The sequence below is a fragment of the Stomoxys calcitrans genome, chromosome 1 (genome assembly GCF_963082655.1).
Source record: "Stomoxys calcitrans chromosome 1, idStoCalc2.1, whole genome shotgun sequence".
Classification (NCBI taxonomy): Eukaryota; Metazoa; Arthropoda; class Insecta; order Diptera; family Muscidae; genus Stomoxys; species Stomoxys calcitrans.
Genome location: NC_081552.1, coordinates 226151727 through 226175918, shown reverse-complemented (window position 1 = coordinate 226175918; position 24192 = coordinate 226151727). Strand labels below are relative to the sequence as shown.

Here is a 24192-nt window from a genome sequence, read left to right as displayed (position 1 = left end):
TTCAGATTTGGATATAGCTCGCACATATATATATTGGGTTGCCCAAAAAGTAATTGCGGATTTTTCTTATAGTCGGCCTTGACAAATTTTTTCACAGCTTGTGACTCTGTAATTGCATTCTTTCTTCTGTCAGTTATCAGCTGTTACTTTTAGCTTGCTTTAGAAAAAAAGTGTAAAAAAAGTATATTTGATTAAAGTTCATTCTAAGTTTTATTAAAAATGCATTTACTTTCTTTTAAAAATCCGCAATTACTTTTTGGGCAACCCAATATATCGCCCGATTTTCACTCGCATTTATTGACCAATCTTCCCAAAAATTTTTACAACGCTTTCCTCGACAAATTCCACAATAACCATGAAGTTTAGTTTTTGGAAATCGGTTCAGATTTAGACAAAGCTCCCATGTATTTGTTCGTCAGATTTTGGATAATTTGTTGTCATTTGTCATTGGTTGACATTTTGAACATATTTGCTTTGCTCAAAATTTGATACAGGAATTTTAGTAATCTATTTCGGACACATCCGCCGAGTTCCATCAAATTTGTTTCAGTATTAGATGTAGCCCCCCCTTTTGTGTTTTAGGGTAGGTGTAGGGTTTATATAAAGTCGACACCGCCCGACTTTTGCCTTTCCTTACTGGTTTCGTTTGATTTTTGGAATATAAAACATTGCCGATTTTCGACAAGCCAATTTTCCCCCAAAACATGACGGGAAAAATTGTTGTAACTGGTTTTAGGCGTCTACTTTATGCCAATTCAAATTTTGTTACCATATCTTTTTCCTAACTCGAGATAGTTTTTCTAAGGCAGCTCTTATCTTGGGCAGCAAACCCGTTGCCGTTGTCTAGCGTTCGAAGCCATTAATATAACTTCCAAAAGATATTTGCACTGTGTTGGCAATCAGTTTAAAATTCAAATCTGACTTTATGACCAAATGTCTCCGCCGACGTCCCCCCCCCTCAAATAAAATCCTGGCTACGTCCCTGACTCCCATATAAACCTATCTCCAGATTTGACTTCTTGAGCCCTGGAAGCCGCAATTTTCATCCAACTTGGCCAAAATTTTGCACAAAGTATTCCATTATGACTTCCAACAACTGCGCCAAATATGGTCTAATTCGGTTTATAACCTGATATAGCTCCCATATAAACCGATCTCCCGATTTGATTTCCTAAGCTCCTGGAAGCCGCAATTTTTGTCCGATTTGGCTGAAATTTTGCACATGGTGTTCTGTTATGACTTTCAACAACTGTTCCAAGTACGGTCCAAATCGGTTTATTACCTGATATAGCTCCCACATAAACCGGTCTCTCGATTATCCTTGGTCGCTTCCTAGAAGCCTTAATTTTTGCTGGTTTGACAGAAGTTTGGTAGGTTAGGTTCAACTAAATTTATTTTTAATAAATTTTTAGCAGAATCCATGGTGGTGGGTTCCCGAGATTCGACCCTGCCGAAACTTTGTCGAAATTTGATTTTTTACACAAAATACTGCCATATTTGATTTTCTTCAGTAATGGGCTTTATTGATGGCATTACTGATATCACTGTGCACTGCGAACTAATCAACAGATGCTTTTGTTATAAACTCCCTCCTTTCCCCATCCCATTCCATGATTTGTGCTCAATTATTTATACGGTGATTATAAGTAATTTGTCTGCCTATATGTATGTTCTTTTAACGACACAAGACAAATATGGTTTTCTTCAGCAGTTGACATGGAAAGATAAACACGCAACACGCACATTGAGGAGCTACATGAAATGTCTTCGCCTAAGGTGCCTAGCCGCCCTCGACAAACGGCCGACTTGCATGAATGAGTGGGTGCTTCATTCATAGAACTCTAGAGGGCCACCCAACTGTGTTTGCGTGTGTGATTATTATTTTGGAATTTTGATCATATTTTGGTTGTTTTACGAAAGGAGAACACAACAGCAACAGCAAACATTAAAAAAAGGACAACCCCCAGTATCCTGGGGAAGAAAGTTGGGATAGCACCGTTACGACCATACCCAATATAGAAATTATTTGGCATAGTTTATGTTGTTGTCCCTACGATGTTATCGTTATCCTTGTGGCATGGTTTTTTGACTTTTTCCGCTGCAAAGGAGCACCTACACAGAGCATACAACACACACACACACACACACACACACCAACATTCAAAGCAAACTATACATCAATATTTGTATTTGTCTTGGCAATTGAATGAATAAACTTTCCCCAAATCGTGGTTCCACATTTAGTTGTCAATTCGACAACCACCAAGAACAGACAGCATTTCATTTTTACACTCACTCACTCTCGTTGCGGAACCGGAAAGAAGGCAGGCGGAAATAAAATAGTAGACATTTGAAAAATCTGTCAATTCATTTATTTTTATTTTTGTCTTAGACAAAGTCACAAAATTGTTGTTCGAGTGATTGTTAGATATTAAGAAGTATTTTTTTTTTTTTGGAAAAATTTTACAAAATTATGGCAAATCGTGAAACGCCACTTGAAGTATCCGGCACCCATATGAATCTCCATTCATATGCAGCCCATCGTAATTTACCCAAGATCGCTTTGATAAAAATAAATCGCACCACAGCAAATCGCCTGAAAGCTCCCTCCACTGCCGGCACGGAAAAGAGGAAAGCCTCCCGAACTCCTTCAGTAGCGGTGTCCAGACTAATGCAGCTGCCCAGGCCAGATGTGCTCAATTGTTATTTGTCATACAATGACATTATCATGTATTTGGAATATTTGCGAGTGCGTTATTCGGAATTTGTGAAAATCCATACCTTAGGACTGAGTTATGAGAGACGTCCCATTCGAGCCATAGAAATCCATTGGAATAGTGACAGCAACCTGTGGGCCCAGGCCAAGGAAAATCGTATACGTTCAGCTCCTGTCTACAGTGCGGAGTTACAACAATTGGAAATCTGTGAACCGCAAAAGGGACGCAATACCGTTTTCATTGAAGGTGGAACACATGCCCGCGAATGGATCACGGTCACTGTAGCCTTGCACTGCATACATCAGTTGACCGAAAAGAATATAAGACATCGAGAATTGCTGCGTAAATTGAGATTTTTCATAGTGCCCGTAGTGAATCCCGATGGTTATGAGTATTCCAAAAATACGGTGAGTTATTTATGGAGAAGTAGTGTTCATCATTAGGCAATCGCTAAAAATGAGGCCTTCCCCCTCACCAAACGAAATGTCGCCGAATATAGGCAATATGGTACTCAAATTAAAGAAAATTTTGAGCAGAATACGAATATCAAAAAAAAGTCTGAAAAAAGTACCCCCCCCACCCCTCATGTGTGAGTGGGGGGGGGGGGGGTTTTGGAGCCCTATTTTGCCGTAAACAAGTGAAATGACACCGAATACAGGCAATATGGTACTCAAATTAAAGGAAGTTTTATGCAGACTAAGAATATGACAACCAAAAGCAAAACAAGTAAAAGCATGCTAAGTTCGACCGGGCCGAAATTTGGAATAAATAAATTTAGTTGAGGGGCATAATTTTATTCTACCTACCAAAATTCTGTCAAACCAGCAAAAACTAAGACTTCTAAGAACGGAAAAAGATTATCGAGGGACCGATTTATATTGGAGCTGTATCATTTGGACATTACTTAGTACAGTCGCGGCAGCAGCATGCATATATTGGGTTGCCCAAAAAGAAATTGCGGATTTTTCATATAGTCGGCCTTGACAAAATTTTTCACAGCTTGTGACTCTGTAATTGCATTCTTTCTTTTGCCAGTTATCAGCTGCTACTTTTAGCTTGCTTTAGAAAAAAAGTGTAAAAAAAGTATATTTGATTAAAGTTCATTCTAAGTTTTATTAAAAATGCATTTACTTTCTTTTAAAAAATCCGCAATTACTTTTTGGGCAACCGTAAAGGCAAATCCACTGAAAAAGCCCTTCACTACCTACTCGGCTACATAGGGAGTTCTCTGGCTGTCAAGGAATATACAATGATAGGATTTCTTGACATTAAAGTGTAAAAAAAGTATATTTGATTAAAGTTCATTCTATGTTTTATTAAAAATGCATTTACTTTCTTTTAAAAAAAACCGCAATTACTTTTTGGGCAACCGTAAAGGCAAATCCACTTTGGAACAGCCCTTTACTACCTACTCGGCTACATAGGGGGTTCTCTGGCTGTCATGGAATATACAATGATAGGATTTCTTGACATTAAAGGAGCTTTCAATAACGTAAAACCGACGTCAATCATGAAGGAGTTGGAGTTTCTAGGCATCAGCTCTACTTACTTATTAAAAGATGTATTACGACAGACTTGGGATATGTGGATCTAAAAAGATGGGTCAGCAGAGGAACACCTCAAGGAGGTGTACTGTCTCCTCTACTTTGAAATACATAGACATTAACAATATATTATTGTCTCTGGAAGAAAAAGGTATAAAAGTGGTCGCGTATGCTGATGACGTGGCCATTGCGGTTAGGGGAAAGTTTCCCAGAACTCTTAGAGATATACTTCAGGAAGCTCTACGTGCAACAGCAAAGTGGGCTACCGAGAGTGGTCTAGGTATAAATCCATGCAAGAGAGAAGTAGTTTTTTTTTCAGGAGGAGATACAAATTGCCTACAGCGGAACCTGTCTCCTTGGGTGAAGAGAATGCTCCATTTACAGAAAGCGCAAAATACCTGGATGTTTTGCTGGACAGGAAATTGAACTTCAACTCCAACATGTTGGAAAGGGCAAGAAAGACCACTCTTGCCCTATACACTACCTGCTAGAGAGCCATTGGCAAAAGTTGGGGATTTAGATCGCGTGTCATGCATTGAGTGTATACTGCAGTTGTCAGACCTATAATGCTATATGGTGTTGTGGTCTGGTGGACGGCAATTCAAAAGTCCACCTACTGCTCAATACTTAACCGGATACAAAGGATGGCTTGTTTGTGTATCACAGCCGCACTAAGGACGACACCATCTGATGCACTGAATTAAATGCTACATCTAATGCCTCTGGACATTGTGGCTAGACAAATTGCAGCGTCCACTGCCGTGAGGTTAAGGGAGTTTTCTAATTGATTATGTGGCGGCTATGGACACTGTCTTATCCTTGATAAAGGGTGATTTTTTTGAGGTTAGGATTTTCATGCATTAGTATTTGACAGATCACGTGGGATTTCAGACATGGTGTCAAAGAGAAAGATGCTCAGTATGCTTTGACATTTCATCATGAATAGACTTACTAACGAGCAACGCTTGCAAATCATTGAATTTTATTACCAAAATCAGTGTTCGGTTCGAAATGTGTTCATTCACCGTAACGTTGCGTCCAACAGCATCTTTGAAAAAATACGGTCCAATGATTCCACCAGCGTACAAACCACACCAAACAGTGCATTTTTCGGGATGCATGGGCAGTTCTTGAACGGCTTCTGGTTGCTCTTCACTCCAAATGCGGCAATTTTGCTTATTTGCGTAGCCATTCAACCAGAAATGAGCCTCATCGCTGAACGGTGAATGAACACATTTCGAACCGAACACTGATTTTGGTAATAAAATTCAATGATTTGCAAGCGTTGCTCGTTAGTAAGTCTATTCATGATGAAATGTCAAAGCATACTGAGCATCTTTCTCTTTGACACCATGTCTGAAATCCCACGTGATCTGTCAAATACTAATGCATAAAAATCCTAACCTCAAAAAAATCACCCTTTACAATATCCGATGTTCCAGGCAGTGTGAATTACACCCTACCTGAGCCGTTTTTTTTTATAAAAGAAGTACTGTACCACTTTTCCTGATAGAACCGATTGGAACTACGATAGCCCTGGTAACAGAAATTATCTTCTCAGACAGCCAGCCAGCCATTTAATCCCTGGAGAACGTATTTCTGAACACAAAAACCACCCTCGACTGTCGCAGATATCTCAACGAGATGGCTGAACAGTTCAAAATTCACCTGTTCTGGGTGCCGGGCCACAGAGGTATCCCAGGGAATTGTAAAGCGGACGAGCTTGCTAGACTAGGAACTACCCACCACATTCCAGGGATATTGGAATCTGTGGTATGAGTCTAGCGACATGTAAGCTAAGTTTTCAGGACCCAGCCCGAAGGACAATGAATGATAGATGGTCACAAAGAGGGGGCTGTGAGCATTCCAAAACTATGTGGCCTTATCTAGACTTGATAAGGTCTACTGATTTGCTGTCATTGGCTTGAACAGACGTCTCAGTCATTGTGTCCGTCATGACAGGTCGTTGTCTAATAGGAAAACATGCTGACGGACTGAAGGTTGCCAGCAATGACTTTTGCAGAAGCTGTGAGGACATCGAAGAAGAAGAGACTATAGAACACCTTCTGTGTGTGTGTGTCCCCCACTAGCAGTTAGAAGGAGTTCCACTTTAGGTTCTCATTTCTTTGAGAACCTGTCTGATTTAGCAAATGTGAACATTCGCAAGTTGTTGGGCTTTTTAAAGCGATCTGGAGCTTTGGTTTTTGTTCGATTTAGTTGAAATTCGTTTATTCAAGAACAGTCAGTGTCTTCCAACATTCACACTTAATATCATCCAGATAGCTCCATAAACAATATGGCTTCTAAATAAACAACCCAATTTCATTTCAGAATCCACGATGGCGTAAAAATCGTCGACCACATCCAGATGATGGTTATGTGGGCACAGATTGTAATCGCAATTTTGACATTCATTGGGATAAATGCAAATCGAAGGCCAAGAAGAATACATATCCCGGAGACAAACCATTCTCAGAACCAGAAACAAAGGCTCTGGCACAAATGTTACACAAACTGGCACCAAAAGTTCTACTCTTCCTGTCCCTACACTCATACGCACAGTGTATTATGTATCCATGGGGCTATAGTAAGTGAGTATTTAACAATGAAATAAGGGTGACTAAACGAGTCACTTTGTATTTTAGCATTAAAAACAATTAAGATTTCTTTCATGAAAGTTTGTCGAATTCGATTTTGGTCAAAGCCAATTCGATTTTGGTAAAAAATTTTAAGATAATTTTGTCGAAATCTGAATTTTATGGATTACTAGCTGATCCGGGCCCGCTCCGCTGCGCCTTCTTTTTCTTTGTATGAAACAAAATTTTCCTTGGAATATTTATTTTCGATAATTAAATAAAGAGCTTTTAGTGAAATACCATGCTACGAAAATAATGGGTTGCCCAAAAATTAATTGCGGATTTTTCATATAGTCGGCGTTGACAAATTTTTTCACAGCTTGTGACTCTGTAATTGCATTCTTTCTTCTGTCAGTTATCAGCTGTTACTTTTAGCTTGCTTTAGAAAAAAAGTGTAAAAAATGTATATTTGATTAAAGTTCATTCTAAGTTTTATTAAAAATGCATTTACTTTCTTTTAAAAACTCCGCAATTACTTTTTGGGCAACCTAATAGTATATCGCTTGACAAACAGTTTTAAAATATGAGTGCCTTTATCTGAATCCCATATGAACTTTATTGGTCTACGAATTTAAATGTGGATGTAAGATGTACTCCATTCTTTAAATACTTTATTTCAGCCCGATATTCTCATGATGTCTGATTTAGGGGTGTTTTTGGGGGTGAGGTGGTCCCCCAGATACTTGGCCCCGAAATTGGTTATCAAATTCGTTCTCTAATCTCAAATACCTTTCAGTTGAGCCACATATTGGTATGGTCGAAAAATGTTTCCCTTTGGGGGTTGTTCTGGGAAAGGGGTGATGCCTAATATACATGGACCTACATTTGGTTATCAAATTCGTATTCTACTCCCAAATACCTTTATTTGAGCCCCATATTGCGATGGTCAGTAAAAAATTGCGGTTTGTGGGGTATTTTGGGAAAAAGATAGACCCCCAGAAGTTGGTCCCGAAGGTGGGTATCAATTCTTGCTCTACCCGCCAATTCCTTTCATTTAAGCCCCACATTGACATGGTCGGTAAATATGCCCAATTTAGGGGTGTTTTGGGGAGTGGGGTGGTCCCCCAAACACTTAGCCCTGAAAATATATTAGCCATTAGCCCCATATTGCCATTGGCCTCAAAATTGGATATCGTTTTCTAATCTCATTTAAATTCCTTATTGCAAAAGTCAGCAAATATGTCTGGTTTGGGGTATGGTCCCTATGAATATCTAGCTTCACTGTCTTGAAGACCCCCAATTATCTTGGTGAGCAAATGCGTCCTACTTGAGGGTTGTTATGGTAGTGGTACGTCCCCTAGACAGTTGGTCCCGAATGTTGATGTTAATTCATGGTCTACTCCCAAATACTCTTCATTTGAGCTCCATTTTTCCATAGTCGGCAAACATGACCGGTTTGGGGGGTGTTTTGGGGGATGGGGCGGCCACTCAGTGACTTGGCTTTGAAAACATATTGGGTTGCCCTAAAAGTAATTGCGGATTTTTTAAAAGAAAGTAAATGCATTTTTAGTAAAACTTAGAATGAACTTTAATCAAATATACTTTTTTTACCCTTTTTTTCAAAAGCAAGCTAAAAGTAACAGCTGATAACTGACAGAAGAAAGAATGCAATCACAGAGTCACAAGCTGTGAAAAAATTTGTCAACGCCGACTATATGAAAAATCCGCAATTACTTTTTGGGCAACCCAATATATCAGATTCGTGTTCTACTCTAAAATACCTCTATTTGAGCCCCATATCAGCAAATACTTCCTATTTGGGTGGTGTTATGGGGGTGAGGTGGCTATGGCCATAGACACTTTTCCCGAACATTGATATCAAATTCCTGCTTTACTTCCAAAGACCTTTCAGTTGAGTCCCATATTGCTATGGTCCTAAATTTGTCCTCTTTGGAGGATGTTCTCGGGGATGGGCGGCCCCCCAAACGCTTGGTTCCACATCTGGATATCAGATTCGTATTCTACACTAAAATACCTATTATTTAAGACCCATATTACCACGGTCAGTAAATAAGTCCTGTTTGGCGGGTGTTTAGGGAAAGGGGTGGCCCCCTTCTGATATATGATATCCCACATTTGGATATCAGATTCGAATTTTACTCGCAAATACCTTGCATTTTAGTCCCATATTTCCATGGTCGGTAAATATGTTCGATTTAGGGGTGTTTTGGGGCTTGGGGTGGTCCCCCTAGCACTTGGTCCGACAATTGGATATCAGATACGTTTTCTTATCCTAAATACCTTTCATTTGAGTCCCATATTGTCGTGATTGGTGTATATATATATATATTTGGTAGGTTTTGGGGGTGGAATGCCCCCCTAGGTACCCCATCCGAAATTTGGATACAAAATTTTAATTTTTAGATTAATTTAAGAGAGCACACAAAATTTCGCTTTAATCGCACCACCTATCTCCGAGATCTGGCGTTTCTGAAAATTTGGGTAAGGGGGAGGGTCCGCCCACCCTCCAGATATCAAAAAATGTAGTACCCTATTTTCACCACGGGATCATTATGCACCATCATTGAAAATTTCAAGAAAATAGGTTCAACCGTTTTTCAGTCTATGGAACACACAAACAAACAAACTGATGTCGGATCTTGACTTCTTAAACCGCTAGAGGGCGAAACTATTATCCGATTTGGCTGAAAATGTGCAACCAAAACACTTGGTTTGACCATCAACAGCTATGACAAGTATGGTCCACATCGGTTCATAACCTGATATAGCTCCCATATAAACCGATCTCGAATCTTGACTTCTTAAGCCGCTAGAGGGCGCAACTATTATCCGAATTGGCTGAAAATGTGCATGAAGTGTTTTGGTTTGACCATCAACAGCTATGACAAGTTTGGTCCAAATCGGTTAATATCCTGATACAGCTCCTATATAAAACAATTTCGGATCTTGACTTCTTAAGCCGATAGAGGGCGAAATTATTATCCAATTTGGCTGAAATTTTGCATGAAGTGTTTAAGTTTGACCATCAACAGCTTTGACAAATATGGTCCAAATCAGTTAATAAACTGATATAGCTCCCATTTAAACTGATCTCGGATCTTGACTTCTTGAGCCGCTAGGGGGCGCAATTATTATCCGATTTGGCTGAAATTTTGCACAAAGTTTTTGGTATTACCATTAACAACTACGCCAATTATGGCTCAAATCGGTTCACAACATTATATAGCTCCAATATAAACCGATCTCCGATTACACTTCTTGAGCCTCTAACTGAAAGCATAGCAATTATTATCCATTATCCTTTGTTTGTCTATAAAGAGATATAGGCCAAAGAACTTTACAAATGTCATCCATGGCGGAGGGCATATTAGATTCGGCCCGGCCGAACTTAGCACGCTTTTACTTATTTTCAATTCCTTTTTGTTTTGGTTAGGATAGGGGGAGAGGATACCCTCTGCTACGTCCTTTCATTTGTGTCCAATATCAGTCGTCCTGCATGACAGTTTGATTTTGTTTATATTGGCAGGAGAGGGTCGGACCTCCCGACGCTAAGACCCAAAAGACCATTTATTTGAGTTGAGCAGAACGTGGCCTAGATTCTTGGATCCTTATATCAACATTAGAGTCGAACTCTATTATCATAGACCTTTCTTTTAATTCCCTTATTATCCCGATAGAACTACACGCCTCATTGAAGGGTATTTTGATGGGTGAGCCGGTCCCAGACTATGCCAAATGTGTATGTCAAATTCGTTGTCAACTCCCAAAGAACTTTCATTTGATACCCATTTTGTGACGTTTGACATTCATGCCCGTTTTGGGGGTTGTTTAAGGTTGGGGAGGCCCCGTAGACACCTTAGACCAAATTCTTATAACAGATGTGTACTCAACTTCCTAATACCTGTCTATTTATTATCCCAATCGGCAAATATATCCTGTTAAGGGGATTTGGGGGGTGGGGGGCGTCTCGGACACCAAGGAATAAATTTTTATATCAGATTCTCACTCTACTTTTAAATACATTTTATTTGATATCCTTTTTGTCCCAATTGGAAAATATGCCCTGCTGGGGGGATTTTGGGGTTGGGGAGACCTCTCTGGCACCAAGGAATAAAATTTTACATCAGATTCTTACTTTACTTTTAAATGCCTTTCATTTGATATCCATATTGTCCCAATTGGTAAATATGGCCTCCCGGGGGGGCTTTTCGGGGGTGGATAGGCCTCTCAGACATCAAGGAATACATTTTTATGTCAGATTTGTACTCTGCATTTAAATTTCTCTCATTTGATACCCATGTTGCCCAAAGCGACAATAGTGTCCTGTTGGGTGGTGTTTTTGGGCATGGGGAACCCCCCCGAACACTTAGGTTGAAATTTGTATACCAAGTTCGTAATCTACTCTCAAATACCTTTCATTTAATACCCATATTGTCCCAATCGGTAAACATGTCCGTTCGGGTGGGTTTTGGGATGGGGCTTCCCCCCCAGGTTATTTAATGCCAAAATTGTATACCAATTTCGTGTTTTTTTTAATACCATAAGGTGACATACAAAATTTCGCTTGATTCGGTGCACCCATCTGCGAGTTCTGGCGTTTTTGATAAGGGGGAGGGTCCGCCCCCTTCGGATATCAAAAAATGTACAATGGTACACTAATGTCACCAGGGACTCAACCATCTGTGAAGATTGCATTAAAATCGATTCAGTGGTTTTTAAGTCTGTACGAAACAGACAAACAAACTATCAAACAAAGCGCAACGACTTCATTTTTATATAATAGACTAGCTGAGACGAGCTCGCTCTGCTGCGCCCGATACTGCTATGTTGGAGAGGAGTACTCTTAATTTGGAGATTTCTGCCTAATTTCGAATTTTCCTGTGGATTTTTCTACACTCAAATACCTTTTATTTAAACCCCACATTGCAATGGTCAATTAACATGGGACATGGTCCCAAGAGTGTAAGTCAATTTCGTGCTCTACTCCCAAAGATCTTTCATTTAAGATCCTTATTGCCATGGTCGGTAAATATGTCAGATTTGAGGGGTGCTTTGGGGGTTGGGGTGATCCCCCAAACACTTGGCTATCAGATTCGTATTCTACTCGCAAATCCCTTTCATTTGAGTCCCATATTGATTGGTCTATAAATACATTTGATGGATTTTGGGGTTGGGGCGGCCCCCCCCCCCCCCCCCCTAGGTACCTTATCCGAAATTTGGATACCAAATTGTTGGTTTTAGATAACTAAAAGAGAGCACACAAATTTTGGCTGAAATCACAGCACCCATCTCTAAGATCTGGCGTTTCCGAAAATTGGGATAAGGGGGAGGTGCCGCCCCCCCCTTCGGATATCAAAAAATGTAGTACCCTTTTTTCACCACGGGATCATTATGCACCATCTGTGAACATTTCAAGAAAATCGGTTAAGCCGTTTTTGAGTCTATAAGGAACACACACATGATTTTTTTTATACCCTACACCACCACTAAGGTAAGGTAAGGGTATTATAAGTTTGTGCATTTGTTTGCAACGCTAAGAAGGAGAACAGATCGACTTAGAAATCCCTTTCCGTCTGTGAGTCCGTGTATTCTTGTAATCAAAGTGCAGGTCGTATCGTCACGAAATTTTGCACATATCACTTTTTTGGCCCAAGGGCGAGTGCTATTGATTTTGGTAAACATCGGTTCAGATTTAGATATAGCTCTTATATATATGTACCGCCCGATTTGCACTTAAATGGCCATAGTAACTACAATTTTCAACCGATCTGCACAAAATTTGGTACGGTTTGTTTTCTTGCTGATCTTAACATATTTGCTAAATTTCATCAAAATCGGTTCAGTTTTAGATATAGCTCCCATATATATGCATCGCCCGATTTGCACTTAAATGGCCATAGTAACTACAATTTTCAACCAATCTGCACAAAATTTGGCACGGATTGTTTTCTTGCTAATCTTAACATATTTGCGAAATATCATCAAAATCGGTTCAGTTTTAGATATAGCTCCCATATATAAGTATCGCCCGATTTGCACTTAAATGGCCGTAGTAGCTACAATTTTCAATCTTAACAAATTTGCGAAATTTCATCAAAATCGGTTCAGTTTTAGATATAGCTCCCATATATAGGTATCGCCCGATTTGCACTTTAATGGCCATAGTTACTACAATTTTCAACCGATCTGCACAAAATTTGGCACGGATTGTTTTCTTGCTGATCTTAACATATTTGCTAAATTTCATCAAAATCGGTTCAGTTTTAGATATAGCTCCCATATATATGTATCGCCCGATTTGCACTTAAATGGCCATAGTAACTACAATTTTCAACCAATCTGCACAAAATTTGGCACGGATTGTTTTCTTGCTAATCTTAACATATTTGCGAAATATCATCAAAATCGGTTCAGTTTTAGATATAGCTCCCATATATAAGTATCGCCCGATTTGCACTTAAATGGCCGTAGTAGCTACAATTTTCAACCAATCTGCACAAATTTTGGCACGGATTGTTTTCTTGCTGATCTTAACATATTTGCGAAATTTCATCAAAATCGGTTCAGTTTTAGATATAGCTCCCATATATAGGTATCGCCCGATTTGCACTTAAATGGCCGTAGTAGCTACAATTTTCAACCAATCTGCACAAAATTTGGCAGGGATTGTTTTGTTACTTACGATCTTAACATATCTGCCAGATTTCACCAAAATCGGTTCAGATTTAGATATGTTTATATATGTAAGATTACATCCAAATTTGATTTCTAAGCAAAATTTTTTTTTTGAAAACCGATTTTCATAGAAAATTTTGTTAAAAATTGGATATCCCTTCCATTTTTTTTTTTTTTTCAAAGAAATTTACCTTCGCTTTTTTTTAGATCTCTTCCCACAAACTATAAATTAATGGAAAGTGTGGCCATGGCCGCTAGAAATGCTATAAAAACTCACAGTGGTCGCTATTATCGTGTGGGCAGCATCTCCAGCATAACTAAACGAATTATAGCCGGTTCGGTGGTTGATTATGCCTATGGGGTGGTAAAAATTCCGCTAGCTTTGGTCATGGAATTACCATCCAACGAGTATGGTTTTCAGCCACCAGTAGAAAAAATCAGTCCTTTGAGTGCGGAAAGTTGGTGTGGAATTCGAGAAATGTGTAAACATGCATATGAACTTAAAGCTCAAATAGATAAGGAAGAGCAGCAGCCAATACAACTGTTGACGGAAAATGGTGTAGAAACCAATGATACCGAACCAACTATGCAATTGGAAATGTTGAAAGAAGAGGCAATGAGCATAAGATCAAAAAATCATAAGAACCCTGAGGAAATTGCGGAAAGACCATCTTGCTCCGAGTTGGTTGAAGATGCCAAAAGGGTCATAAGACCCCAGTTTATTGTAAGAGGAGATAGCACAACAAATGCCATCAGTCCACGTACTGCCTCACGTGATTATTTTTCATCATTGCTGAACTTTGAATTAGAGATGTAAGGTTGCTCTATGGTCGTATATAAATTAGAGTTATAAGCCTTGTGCTCAATTTGTCTGAACGAAAACAAAGCTCAAAATCATTTGTTGCTTGTTTTTGTTTTTTTTTTTTTGTAATGTGTTCTATCATTTTATTTTGGAATACAAATTACTTTGTAGCATTGTGTAAAATATACATACATATTGTTCATCTTCAAAGCGATTACACAGATTTTGGATTTATTACATTAGATTAGTATGGGACATTTTTTTTGTGGCTTTTTCTTCTACAGAATTGTTAAGCAATTCTTTTCCGTTTTCTTTTTCTAAACGCTATATGATGCCAAACTGTTAGTTTGTACCTTGTAATCTTATACAAAAAGATTCGATTGATGATTTTGTTTTCACTGTTACAATGTTTAACATTTTTTTGTTTATGTTTTTGAATTTGGAATTTATGTTAAATTAAATGTTATATAATTACATATAACTAACACTTGCATACAAATACATTTTACACTTTTCGAAAAAAAAATGGAAATAATAATTAAACTTATTTATTATATAATGTATTATAATTAATATTATTATTATTATTATTCAGCTGAACGTAAATCAGTAATGGAAATGCGAGGTGCTGCATATTTTAAGCGCAATTTATCATACACTTTACGATCCTGTAACGAAATTGAAAAGGAATTAATAATAGGAAAAATTTGCCAATCTGCTCAAGTTTAAGATTAAATTTTATTGAAAGTTGTTATCACCGTGGGAGCATTTTTCTCAAAACAAGTACCCGACAAAATTAAGGACATTCTTAAGAAAACCTAGCATAATTTTTATTTTTATTGAAATTCTCGTTCCTGACCTTTAATTGAAAATGTAGCCACCACATCTGCAGTGGAGTGAACGGGTATAGTCATCTATATTTGGATATAGCTACCATATATACCGATCTCCCGATATAGAGTATTGAGCCCATAAAAGGAGAATTTGTCATCCGATAGACCTCTATACCTGTTTGTTGAATATCGTCCAGATCGAAACATATTTGGATGTAGCTGCCATATAGACCGATCTTCCGATATAGAGTTTTGAGCTCATCAATGGATCATTTTTCATCCGATTTGGATGAAATTTTAAACAATGCGATTTGATAGACCTCTACACTTGTTTGTTGAATATCGTCCAGATCGTACCATATTTGGATATAGCTGCCATATAGACAGATCTTCCAATATAGAGTACTAGGCGAACCGGACCCGCTCCGGTTCGAAAATAAATATTCCTAGGAACAAAAGTTTCTTAGGAATATTTATTTTCGACAATTAAAGATTTTTTAGTGAAATACCATGCAAACTTGGCTAACAGTTTAACAACATAAGTGCCTTTATCTGAATCCCATATGATCTTTATTGGTCTACGAATTAAAGTTTGGATGTAATGGGAACTCCATTCTTAAAATACTTTATTTCAACACGATATTCCCATGATGTCTGATTTAGTGGTGTTTTCGGGGGAGAGGTGGTCCCCCCAGATACTTGGCCCTGGAAAATATCAGCATCGTACTCTTCTCTCAAATACCATTTGTTTAAACCCCATATTGCCATTGGCTTAAGAGGAGTTTACAGGATGAGTCGACCCCCAAAACACATGGCCCCAAAATAGGTTATCAAATTCGTTTTCTAATCTCAAATACCTTTCATTTGAGCCACATAGGGCATCACCCCTTGCCAAAAAGGGAAAATACATATATCGGATTCGTGTTCCACTTTAAAAACCCTCTTATTTGAGCCTCATATTACAATACTCAGAAAATACTTACTATTTGGGTGATGTTGTGGGGGTGGCGTGGGCCCATAGACACTTTTCCCGAATATTGATATCAAATTCGTGCTTTACTCCCAAAAACCTTTCATTTGAGCCCCATATTGCTACAGTCGTAAATTTGTACCCATTGGGGGATGTTTTTGGGGAGAGGCGGTCCCCCAAACACTTGGTCCCATATTTGGATATCAGATTCGTATTCTACATTCAAATACATTTTATTTAAGCCCCATATTCCCATGGTCAGTAAATAAGTTCAGTTTGGGGGGGTGTTTTGGGCAAGGGGTGGACCCCCAGAAACGTGGTCGCACATTTGGGTATCAGATTCATATTCTTCTCACAAATACCTTTCATTTGAGTCCCATATTGCCATGGTCGGTAAATATGTCCGATTTAGGGGTGTTTTGGGGTGGTCCCCCTAACACTTGGTCCGACAAATGGATATACGTTTTCTTATCCTAAATACCTTTCATTTGAGTCCCATATTGTCGTAGTGGGTCAATTAAGCTATTTGACATAGTTTTCGGAGGAAAAACACCACATAGACTTGAACACAAATTTTAATGTCATATTCGCAATCTACTCCCAAATACTTTTCAAATGAGTCCCATATAGACATGGTCGGCTAATATGCCCATGTACTTGGGGTGGGGCGACCTCCCATAACTACCATACCATATATTTGTAATCTATTGTCTAATACTTTCATTTGAGTCCCATATTGACATTAACATCGAATATATCTGTTTAGAGGAGTTTTTGGGTTGGGGAGGTCCACTGGGTACTTGGATTCAAAATTTAGTACGATATTCGTTTTCTAGTCTCCAGGGGGTCGGCCCCCTTCCGAAATCAACAAATTATAAAGCCTATTTCTCCTTCCTGACAATATTCGCAATCTACCCCCAAATACCTTTCATTTGAGTCCCATATTGTCATGATAGTCCACAAAACCTATTTTAGGGGGTTTTGAGGTTGGGGTGGTCCCTGAAACACTTGGTCCGACAGTTGAATATCAGATACGTTTTCTAATCTTAAATACCTTTCATTTGAGTCCCATATTATCGTGATTGGTCTAACTATATATTGGGTAGGTTTTTAGGTGGGGCGGCCCACCTAGGTACCCCATCCGAAATTTGAATATCAAATTTTTTTTTCAAGTTACTCTAAGAGAGCACACAAAATTTCGCTTAAATCGCACCACCCACCTCCGATATCTGGCGTTTCTGAAAATTAGGTTAAGGGGGAGGGACCGCCCCCTCCCCCTTCAGATATCAAAAAATTTAGTAGCCTTTTTCACCATGGGATCACCATCTGTGAAAATTTCAAGAAAATCGTTTCAGCCGTGTTCAGGAACACACAAAAAACACAAAATTTCGACGAAATTTAATTTTTATATAAAATTTCGACAAAATTTGATTTTTATAGAAAATTTCGACCAAATTTTGTCGAAATTTCGACAAAATTTGATTTTTATATAAAATTTCGACAAAATTTGATTTTTATAGAAAATTTCGACAAAATTTGATTTATATACAAAATTTCGACGAAATTTGATTTCTATAGAAAATTTCGACGAAATTTGATTTCTATAGAAAATTTCGACGAAATTTGATTTCTATAGAAAATTTCGATAAAATTTGATTTTTATAGAAAATTTCGACGAAATTTGATTTTTATAGAAAATTTCGACGAAATTTGATTTTTATAGAAAATTTCGACGAAATTTGATTTCTATAGAAAATTTCGACGAAATTTGATTTTTATAGAAAATTTCGTCAAAATTTGATATTCATTGAAATATTCGTCCAAATTTGATTTCATAGAAAATTGCGTCCAAATTTGATTTCATTCGAACCTGGGCACACGGAGCGACAGCGAGAACCATTGCCGTTGTCTAGCGTTCGAAGCCATCAATACAACTTCCAACAGATGCACAGAATCATGTGTACCACAAAAGTAGTGTAATTTTCACAGAAAAAAAAGTCTGTCATTGCATAAAAATACATGCATTGGGAAAAAGTACAGCTAATAGACTGGGGTGTCGAGCTTGGTTAATGTGGTAATTGTATGATAGAGGCGTTTTCGCAATTAATACGATTCAAATACAACATACCAACACACGGTCCTTGAAGCCACCACACCTAATATGGTTGAAAAGTCTTCTAACCAAAGACCAAACGCGTCTTCGATCATTGAGCTCGATTCGAATGGGAAACAAACAAGAAATTTTCGTCGAAATTTGATTTTCATCGAAAATTTCGTCGAAATTTGATTCATAGAAAATTTTGTCGAAATTAAGATTTTCATAGAAAATTTTGTCGAAATTAAGATTTTCATCGAAAATTTTTTCGAAATTAAGATTTTCATAGAAAATTTCATTAAAATTTGATTTTTATAATAAATTTTGTCGAAATTTGATTTTTTTAAAAATTTTTGTCAAAATTTGAATTTTTATAGAAAATTTGCTCAAAACTTGATTTTTACAGAAAATTTGGTCGAAATTCGTTTTTCATCGAAAATTTTGTCTTTTTTTTGATTTTCATAGAAAATTTCATTAAAACTTGATTTCCATAGAAAATTTAGTCGAAAATTTGATTTTCATAGAAATTTTTTCGAAATTTGATTTTCATAAAAAATTTCGTCGAAATTTAATTTTCATACAAAATTTCCTCAAAACTTGATTTTGATAGAAAATTCCATCGAAATTTGATCTTTAAAAAAAATTCCATCGAAATTTGATTTTTAAAAAAAAATTTCGTCGAAATTTGATTTTCACAAAAAATTTTATCAAAATTTGATATTCATTGAAAATTTTTGTTGAAATTTGATTTTTATGGAGAATTTCGTCGATATTTGATTTTCATAGAGATTTTCGTCGAGACTTGATTTTCATAGAAAATTTTATCAAAATTTGATTTTCATAGGAAATTTTTTCGATATTTGATTTTGATAGAAAATTTGGTCGATATTTAATTTTCAATGAAAATTTCGTCGAAATTTGAGTTTCATAGAAAATTCCGACGAAATTTAATTTTCATAAAAATTTCATCGAAGTTAGATTTTCATAGAAATTTTCGTCAAAAATTGATTTTCATAGAAATTTTCGACGAAATTTGATTTCCCTAGAAAATTTCGTCGATATGGGATCTTCATAAAACAAAAAGTGGTCAAAATTTGATTGTATGAAAATTTTATCAAATTTTGGTGTCCATAGAAAATTTACCATTTTTAAATGTGGGTTTTTTCTACTGATTTTTGTGACCAACCACATTTAATAGCAATTTTGTCAAATTGCTCATTTTATTTTCCTAAAAATCGAGATATGATTTCATAGAAAATTTCGTACAAATATAATTTTCATAAAAAAATGTTTGCGTAGTTCGATTTTCATCGAAAATTTCGTCGGAAATTAGCTTCCACTTACCTGCGCACTGACAGACGGTCTTAACATTTTTACAGCTTGATTGAAATGTTCCTGCGTTACACACAAGTCATCCAATTTCACTTCGGTATTATTCAAAGATTCTTTAAGGGCTATCATTGATGCTTGTCGCACAAGTCCAGCTAAATCGGCTCCAGTATAGCCATCAGTTAAGGAAGCAAGAATTTCAAAATCTACATCATCTGCCAGAACAGGACGTGTTCCATTCTAAAATAAAAAACAACAAAAAGCTTTCGTTCAAATCCTGCTAACATAAGCATATTTACAACTCACCTTTGTACTAGCCTTCAAGATTTCCAAACGATCCTGTTGTTCCGGCAAGCCAACGTAAAGAATTGTATCTAAACGTCCGGGACGCAAGATGGCGGGATCAATTATGTCGGGACGATTTGTGGCCGCTAATATATAAACACCTTGTCGGTCCTCTACACCATCCATTTCAGTTAACAGCTGATTTACAACACGAGTTCCTGAACCACCTTCGTTGCCATCGGAACGTTTGGGACACAAAGAGTCAAATTCATCAAAGAATATAACACAAGGCGAAGAATTTCTCGCCCTTTGAAAGCAAGCTCGGACTGCACGTTCACTTTCGCCAACATACTAGAAAAATCAAAAAGTTATCATTGTAAATGCATTTGAATTAGCCAAATTGTTTCATACCATGTTCATTAATTCCGGCCCTTTGACCGATATGAAGTTAATTCCAGCCTCATTGGCTATGGCCTTGGCCAACAAAGTTTTGCCACAACCTGGCGGCCCGCATAGCAGTACACCGGAGGGAGCGGATAAACCTAAACGAGCCAGCTTTTCTGGGAATTTAACTGGGGCCAAGACGGCTAATTTTAATTCTTCGCGTATATCTTGCAGGGAGCCCACATCATCCCAGGTAACATCTGGTACAGTTATAAAGCCTTCGCGCTTGGCTGAGGGCTGCACAACTTTAACGGCTTCTACAAAATCGTCTAGGGTTATGCAAAACTCAGATACAAAAGTTATATCTTCTGGTGGATTATCAAGCCAGTTGAGAAGTTCAAAAAGGGTTGGCTCGGGTACTTTAATGTCTCCGTCTTGATGAGTTTTCGGTGGGGTGTCAGACTTCTTCTCTGCCGTGGTAGCATCTGCTGTCTGGGATTCTACTTCATCATCTTTCTTCTTCTTGCTGGCATCTGCCATTTCTACATCTTCCGATACTGTTTCCTCTGATTTCTCGGATTTGTTTTCCTTTTCCCCTGCATTTTTCTTTTCAATGTCTTTTGTTGTTTCTACCGACATTTTTTCTGCATCTTCCTTTTCTTTATCTTCTTTTTTGTCCTCGTTGTCTGCCGCCTTATCGTTTACGGCTTCTTTAGTCTTTTTTTCTTTATCATTTTTGGTATTATCCGTTTCTTCATTGTCATCGTCCAAGTCGACAATGGTTATATTACGTTGGGCTTTAAGCTGGAAGGCTCTCATTTGCTCGGAACACCTACAATGGAAAACAAATAATGAACATGTTTTGGCATTATTTAGATTTGAGAGTTTCACTTACTTTCTCTTAACTGCTATCGTGGCCGCTCTTGAGACCAGTGCCAACAAATCGGCACCCACATAGCCTGGTGTTAATTCTGCAATCTTATCATAGTCACACTTTTGTTCAACCGACAATCCTTCACATATAATGGTGAGTATGTCTTTGCGGTCCTTACGAGTGGGTATGCCAATGGAAATTTCATGATCAAAACGTCCCACACGACGAAGAGCTGGATCTAGCACATCCGGACGAGTGGTGGCACCAATTACCAAAACAGATTGGCCACCCTCGCTCAGTTTCAAATTATCCAAACTGCTTATGAGTTGAGAGACAATACGACGTTCCATATCTCTTTGGGCCATTGAACGATTTGACGATATTGCATCGATCTCATCAATAAACAGAACACAAGGTGCACAGGCGGCTGCCTGATCAAAAACGTCACGAATACGTTCCTCCGATTCCCCAGAGACACCAGCAATCAATTCGGTTGCAGGAATTTCAATTAGAGGTAAAGTCAATTGCTATATGAAAAGAGAAAGAAAAAAAACAAACACTTTCCATGACTATGCACACATACATAAATAATTCAGTACAAACTTACCCCAGCAATGGCGTGGGCCAACAATGTCTTACCACAACCTGGTGGACCATGCAGCAGTATGCCTCGGGGAGGCATGAGGCCCAGCACAAAATATATATCTGGCGATTTGATATGCATGAGCAGCTCACATAGCTCTTTGAGCGTTTTCTCCATACCACCGATATCCTGAAAAGTCTCCCGTGATTTGCGCAACTGTATCTCCTTTTTGTATTTGCGAGCACGCTGTCCACCACCACCAACACCGCCGCCGCCAACGCCTCCGCCTACGTTGGAGGCAGGATTAAACGGTCGATCCGATTCGTTACTATTTCCACGATTATTCAACGATTGCTGGCGCAATTGTTGTGTGTGACGTTGTAATTGCTGCATGTAAGCTTGGGAATTGGCATTGTCGTTTTTCTCTAATAATTTGTTGAATTGATTTGTCATAGGATGATTTTTCGTATACATAGGCGAATAATCTTTAATTGTATCATCCAACTTACGTTTTTTCGACGGCTGGCCTGCTGCTGCCGAAACACCTACACCCCCCGCGTTCTCGTGGCGTTTTTGACCAGCTTGATGTTGAAGTGGCGGCAAAGGATTTGAATCGGTAGCATTCGATGCTGCCGATGAAGAGCCTTTGGATGAGGACTCTTGGTTCGAGGAAGAGGGTATCTTAGTAACGGTTATAGCGGCATTCTTGGACAATGGCAAATCGGCGACTGCTGCTCAGCGGTTAATACAAGAAGAATAAATTTATTATTAGACCATATGTACATATGATGATTCTATAAATGAGTATACCTTTGGGCAAACTTTTTCCATTCGATTTTGATTGGTTGCTTTCATCTCCACTTTCATCACTGCTGATATCTATGGCTTCAGCCGAGGACTTATTTGGCGCTGCACTAGATGATGTATTTTTTGACTTGGCGTATAGGTTGCTCATCATGCTGCTCATCAAATTGTTGGAAGCATCCTGTAAATAAACAAATACAACGAAAAAAAAATATTAAAATGTTGCAAATGGTTAAGCATCTAACCAATAAATAACCACAAATTGAGTATTTATTGTGAATTTAATGGGTAAATACCACCGGCATTGGAACCAATTCTGTTCCCTCATTTTCACACAGCTCTTCTCACTTACATCCATTACTTCCAAATCCGAGGCATCAGAATCATCACCACTTGAACCTTGATCATCCAAACCATAACTTTGAGACACTGCATGATAAGCTGGAAAAATACAAATTGGCAATGAAGTTATTGCGGCCAAATGTAAGAAAATCTCCAAACTAACCCTGTTCTACCAAGGATCGAAAGGGAGCAATTTTTCTGCGTGCATATTCAGGATAACGGTCTTGCAAGTGTTTGGTCATGACCGTCACATCTAAATAGGTTTTATCCACATTCTCCTCCAAATACTAACAGACCATAAAGGAAGTATAAATTAGTTTGTTTTCAATAATCTTAACCTAATTTTTATAAAGTCAAGCGCCAAAGCTGCATTTGTGTGAAGGCCGGTGAATGCATTTTTCTTCAGCTACATCAGGCAGGCATCCATAGAGCAGCACTATTTCCATGAATTATACACTCACCTGCTTCACACGATTTATTATTTGTGGATCGTAGAGTATTGGTTTGTTTTTCTTCATTGTTTGCTTAAAATGTAACTACACTTTTGTCGCTTAACCAAATAAAATTAACTTTGAAATCAATTAAAATTTTTTAGATTTGTTTGAAGAAGAATGAGCGATAAAATGCTCGAGAACGCGTCTGATAGAGTCGGATGTCAGTGGTAGATGTTGACGCCGTTACCTTTTGTAATTAATGGGCTAAACGTAAAGTGGTAACGGTTAAATACCATACGACACAAATATATGACAGGGTGTAATACCAAGACAAATTTAACAAAAGAAGCAGTTGGCCAACAACAACAAAATCGAGTGCACTATCTGTCAAAATCAGTGATTAGTGCTACCCTGATTTTGAGTATGTCACTAGTTTGCGCCATTTTTCGTTGTTTGTGTGAGGTATGGTTCTTAACTAGAATTCACACACACAACCAAAACTCGTTGACAGATAGCGCACTTCGCGAGAAAGTGCACGTCTTTAACAGAAGTTGGTTTGTAGCCGTTTGCCAAACAGACAAAACCCAGAATATTTGTGAAATTTTTAGATAAAACATGGAAAATATTTCTTTTCTATGTTTCATTGTCAGTGAAAAAACAGTTTTAAATAATATGTTCATAATACAAGGAGTAACTAGTTAACTCCCAATCGAGCAAATAACTTGTTCAGGCAAAAATTATCAAGTCTGTTATTAAATGATATCGATAACAATGTAATATAAATTTGCAATAGAATTATAACCAGAATATTTGAATTAAACTGAATAGAAGCCAAATTAGAAACGGCACTTGCAAACAAAAGTAAAGAATCATAAATTCCGCTAGACGAGGGCAGAAAAGGAGTACAAGCGAAAAGGTAAGAGT

The 24192-nt window shown here is 37.9% G+C and overlaps 2 protein-coding genes across 3 annotated transcripts; one reads left to right on the top strand and one right to left on the bottom strand.

The window, feature by feature from the left end:
• Window positions 1-2389: 2389 nt before the first annotated feature.
• Window positions 2390-14430, top strand: LOC106088967 (carboxypeptidase B1). The gene is made up of 3 exons (XM_013254686.2): window positions 2390-3124; window positions 6593-6852; window positions 13741-14430. The coding sequence occupies exons 1-3, from the start codon at window positions 2474-2476 to the stop codon at window positions 14348-14350; spliced, it is 1521 nt and encodes a 506-aa protein (XP_013110140.2). The 5' UTR covers window positions 2390-2473; the 3' UTR covers window positions 14351-14430.
• A 36-nt stretch (window positions 14431-14466) lies between these two features.
• Window positions 14467-23492, bottom strand: LOC106088966 (nuclear valosin-containing protein-like). 2 transcript variants are annotated; one of them, XM_013254685.2, is made up of 11 exons: window positions 23296-23492; window positions 22998-23121; window positions 22845-22933; window positions 22499-22673; window positions 22198-22419; window positions 21713-22113; window positions 21127-21632; window positions 20259-21063; window positions 19869-20198; window positions 19578-19802; window positions 14467-15003 (listed from the first exon to the last, which is right to left on the bottom strand). In XM_013254685.2, exons 1-11 carry the CDS (start codon window positions 23350-23352, stop codon window positions 14923-14925), a joined length of 3015 nt encoding a protein of 1004 aa, XP_013110139.2. In that variant the 5' UTR covers window positions 23353-23492; the 3' UTR covers window positions 14467-14922. The 2 variants fall into 2 exon arrangements, with proteins under 2 accessions (XP_013110139.2, XP_013110137.2); XM_013254683.2 differs by having other exon boundaries at window positions 21713-22419.
• Between the last annotated feature and the right edge of the window lie 700 nt (window positions 23493-24192).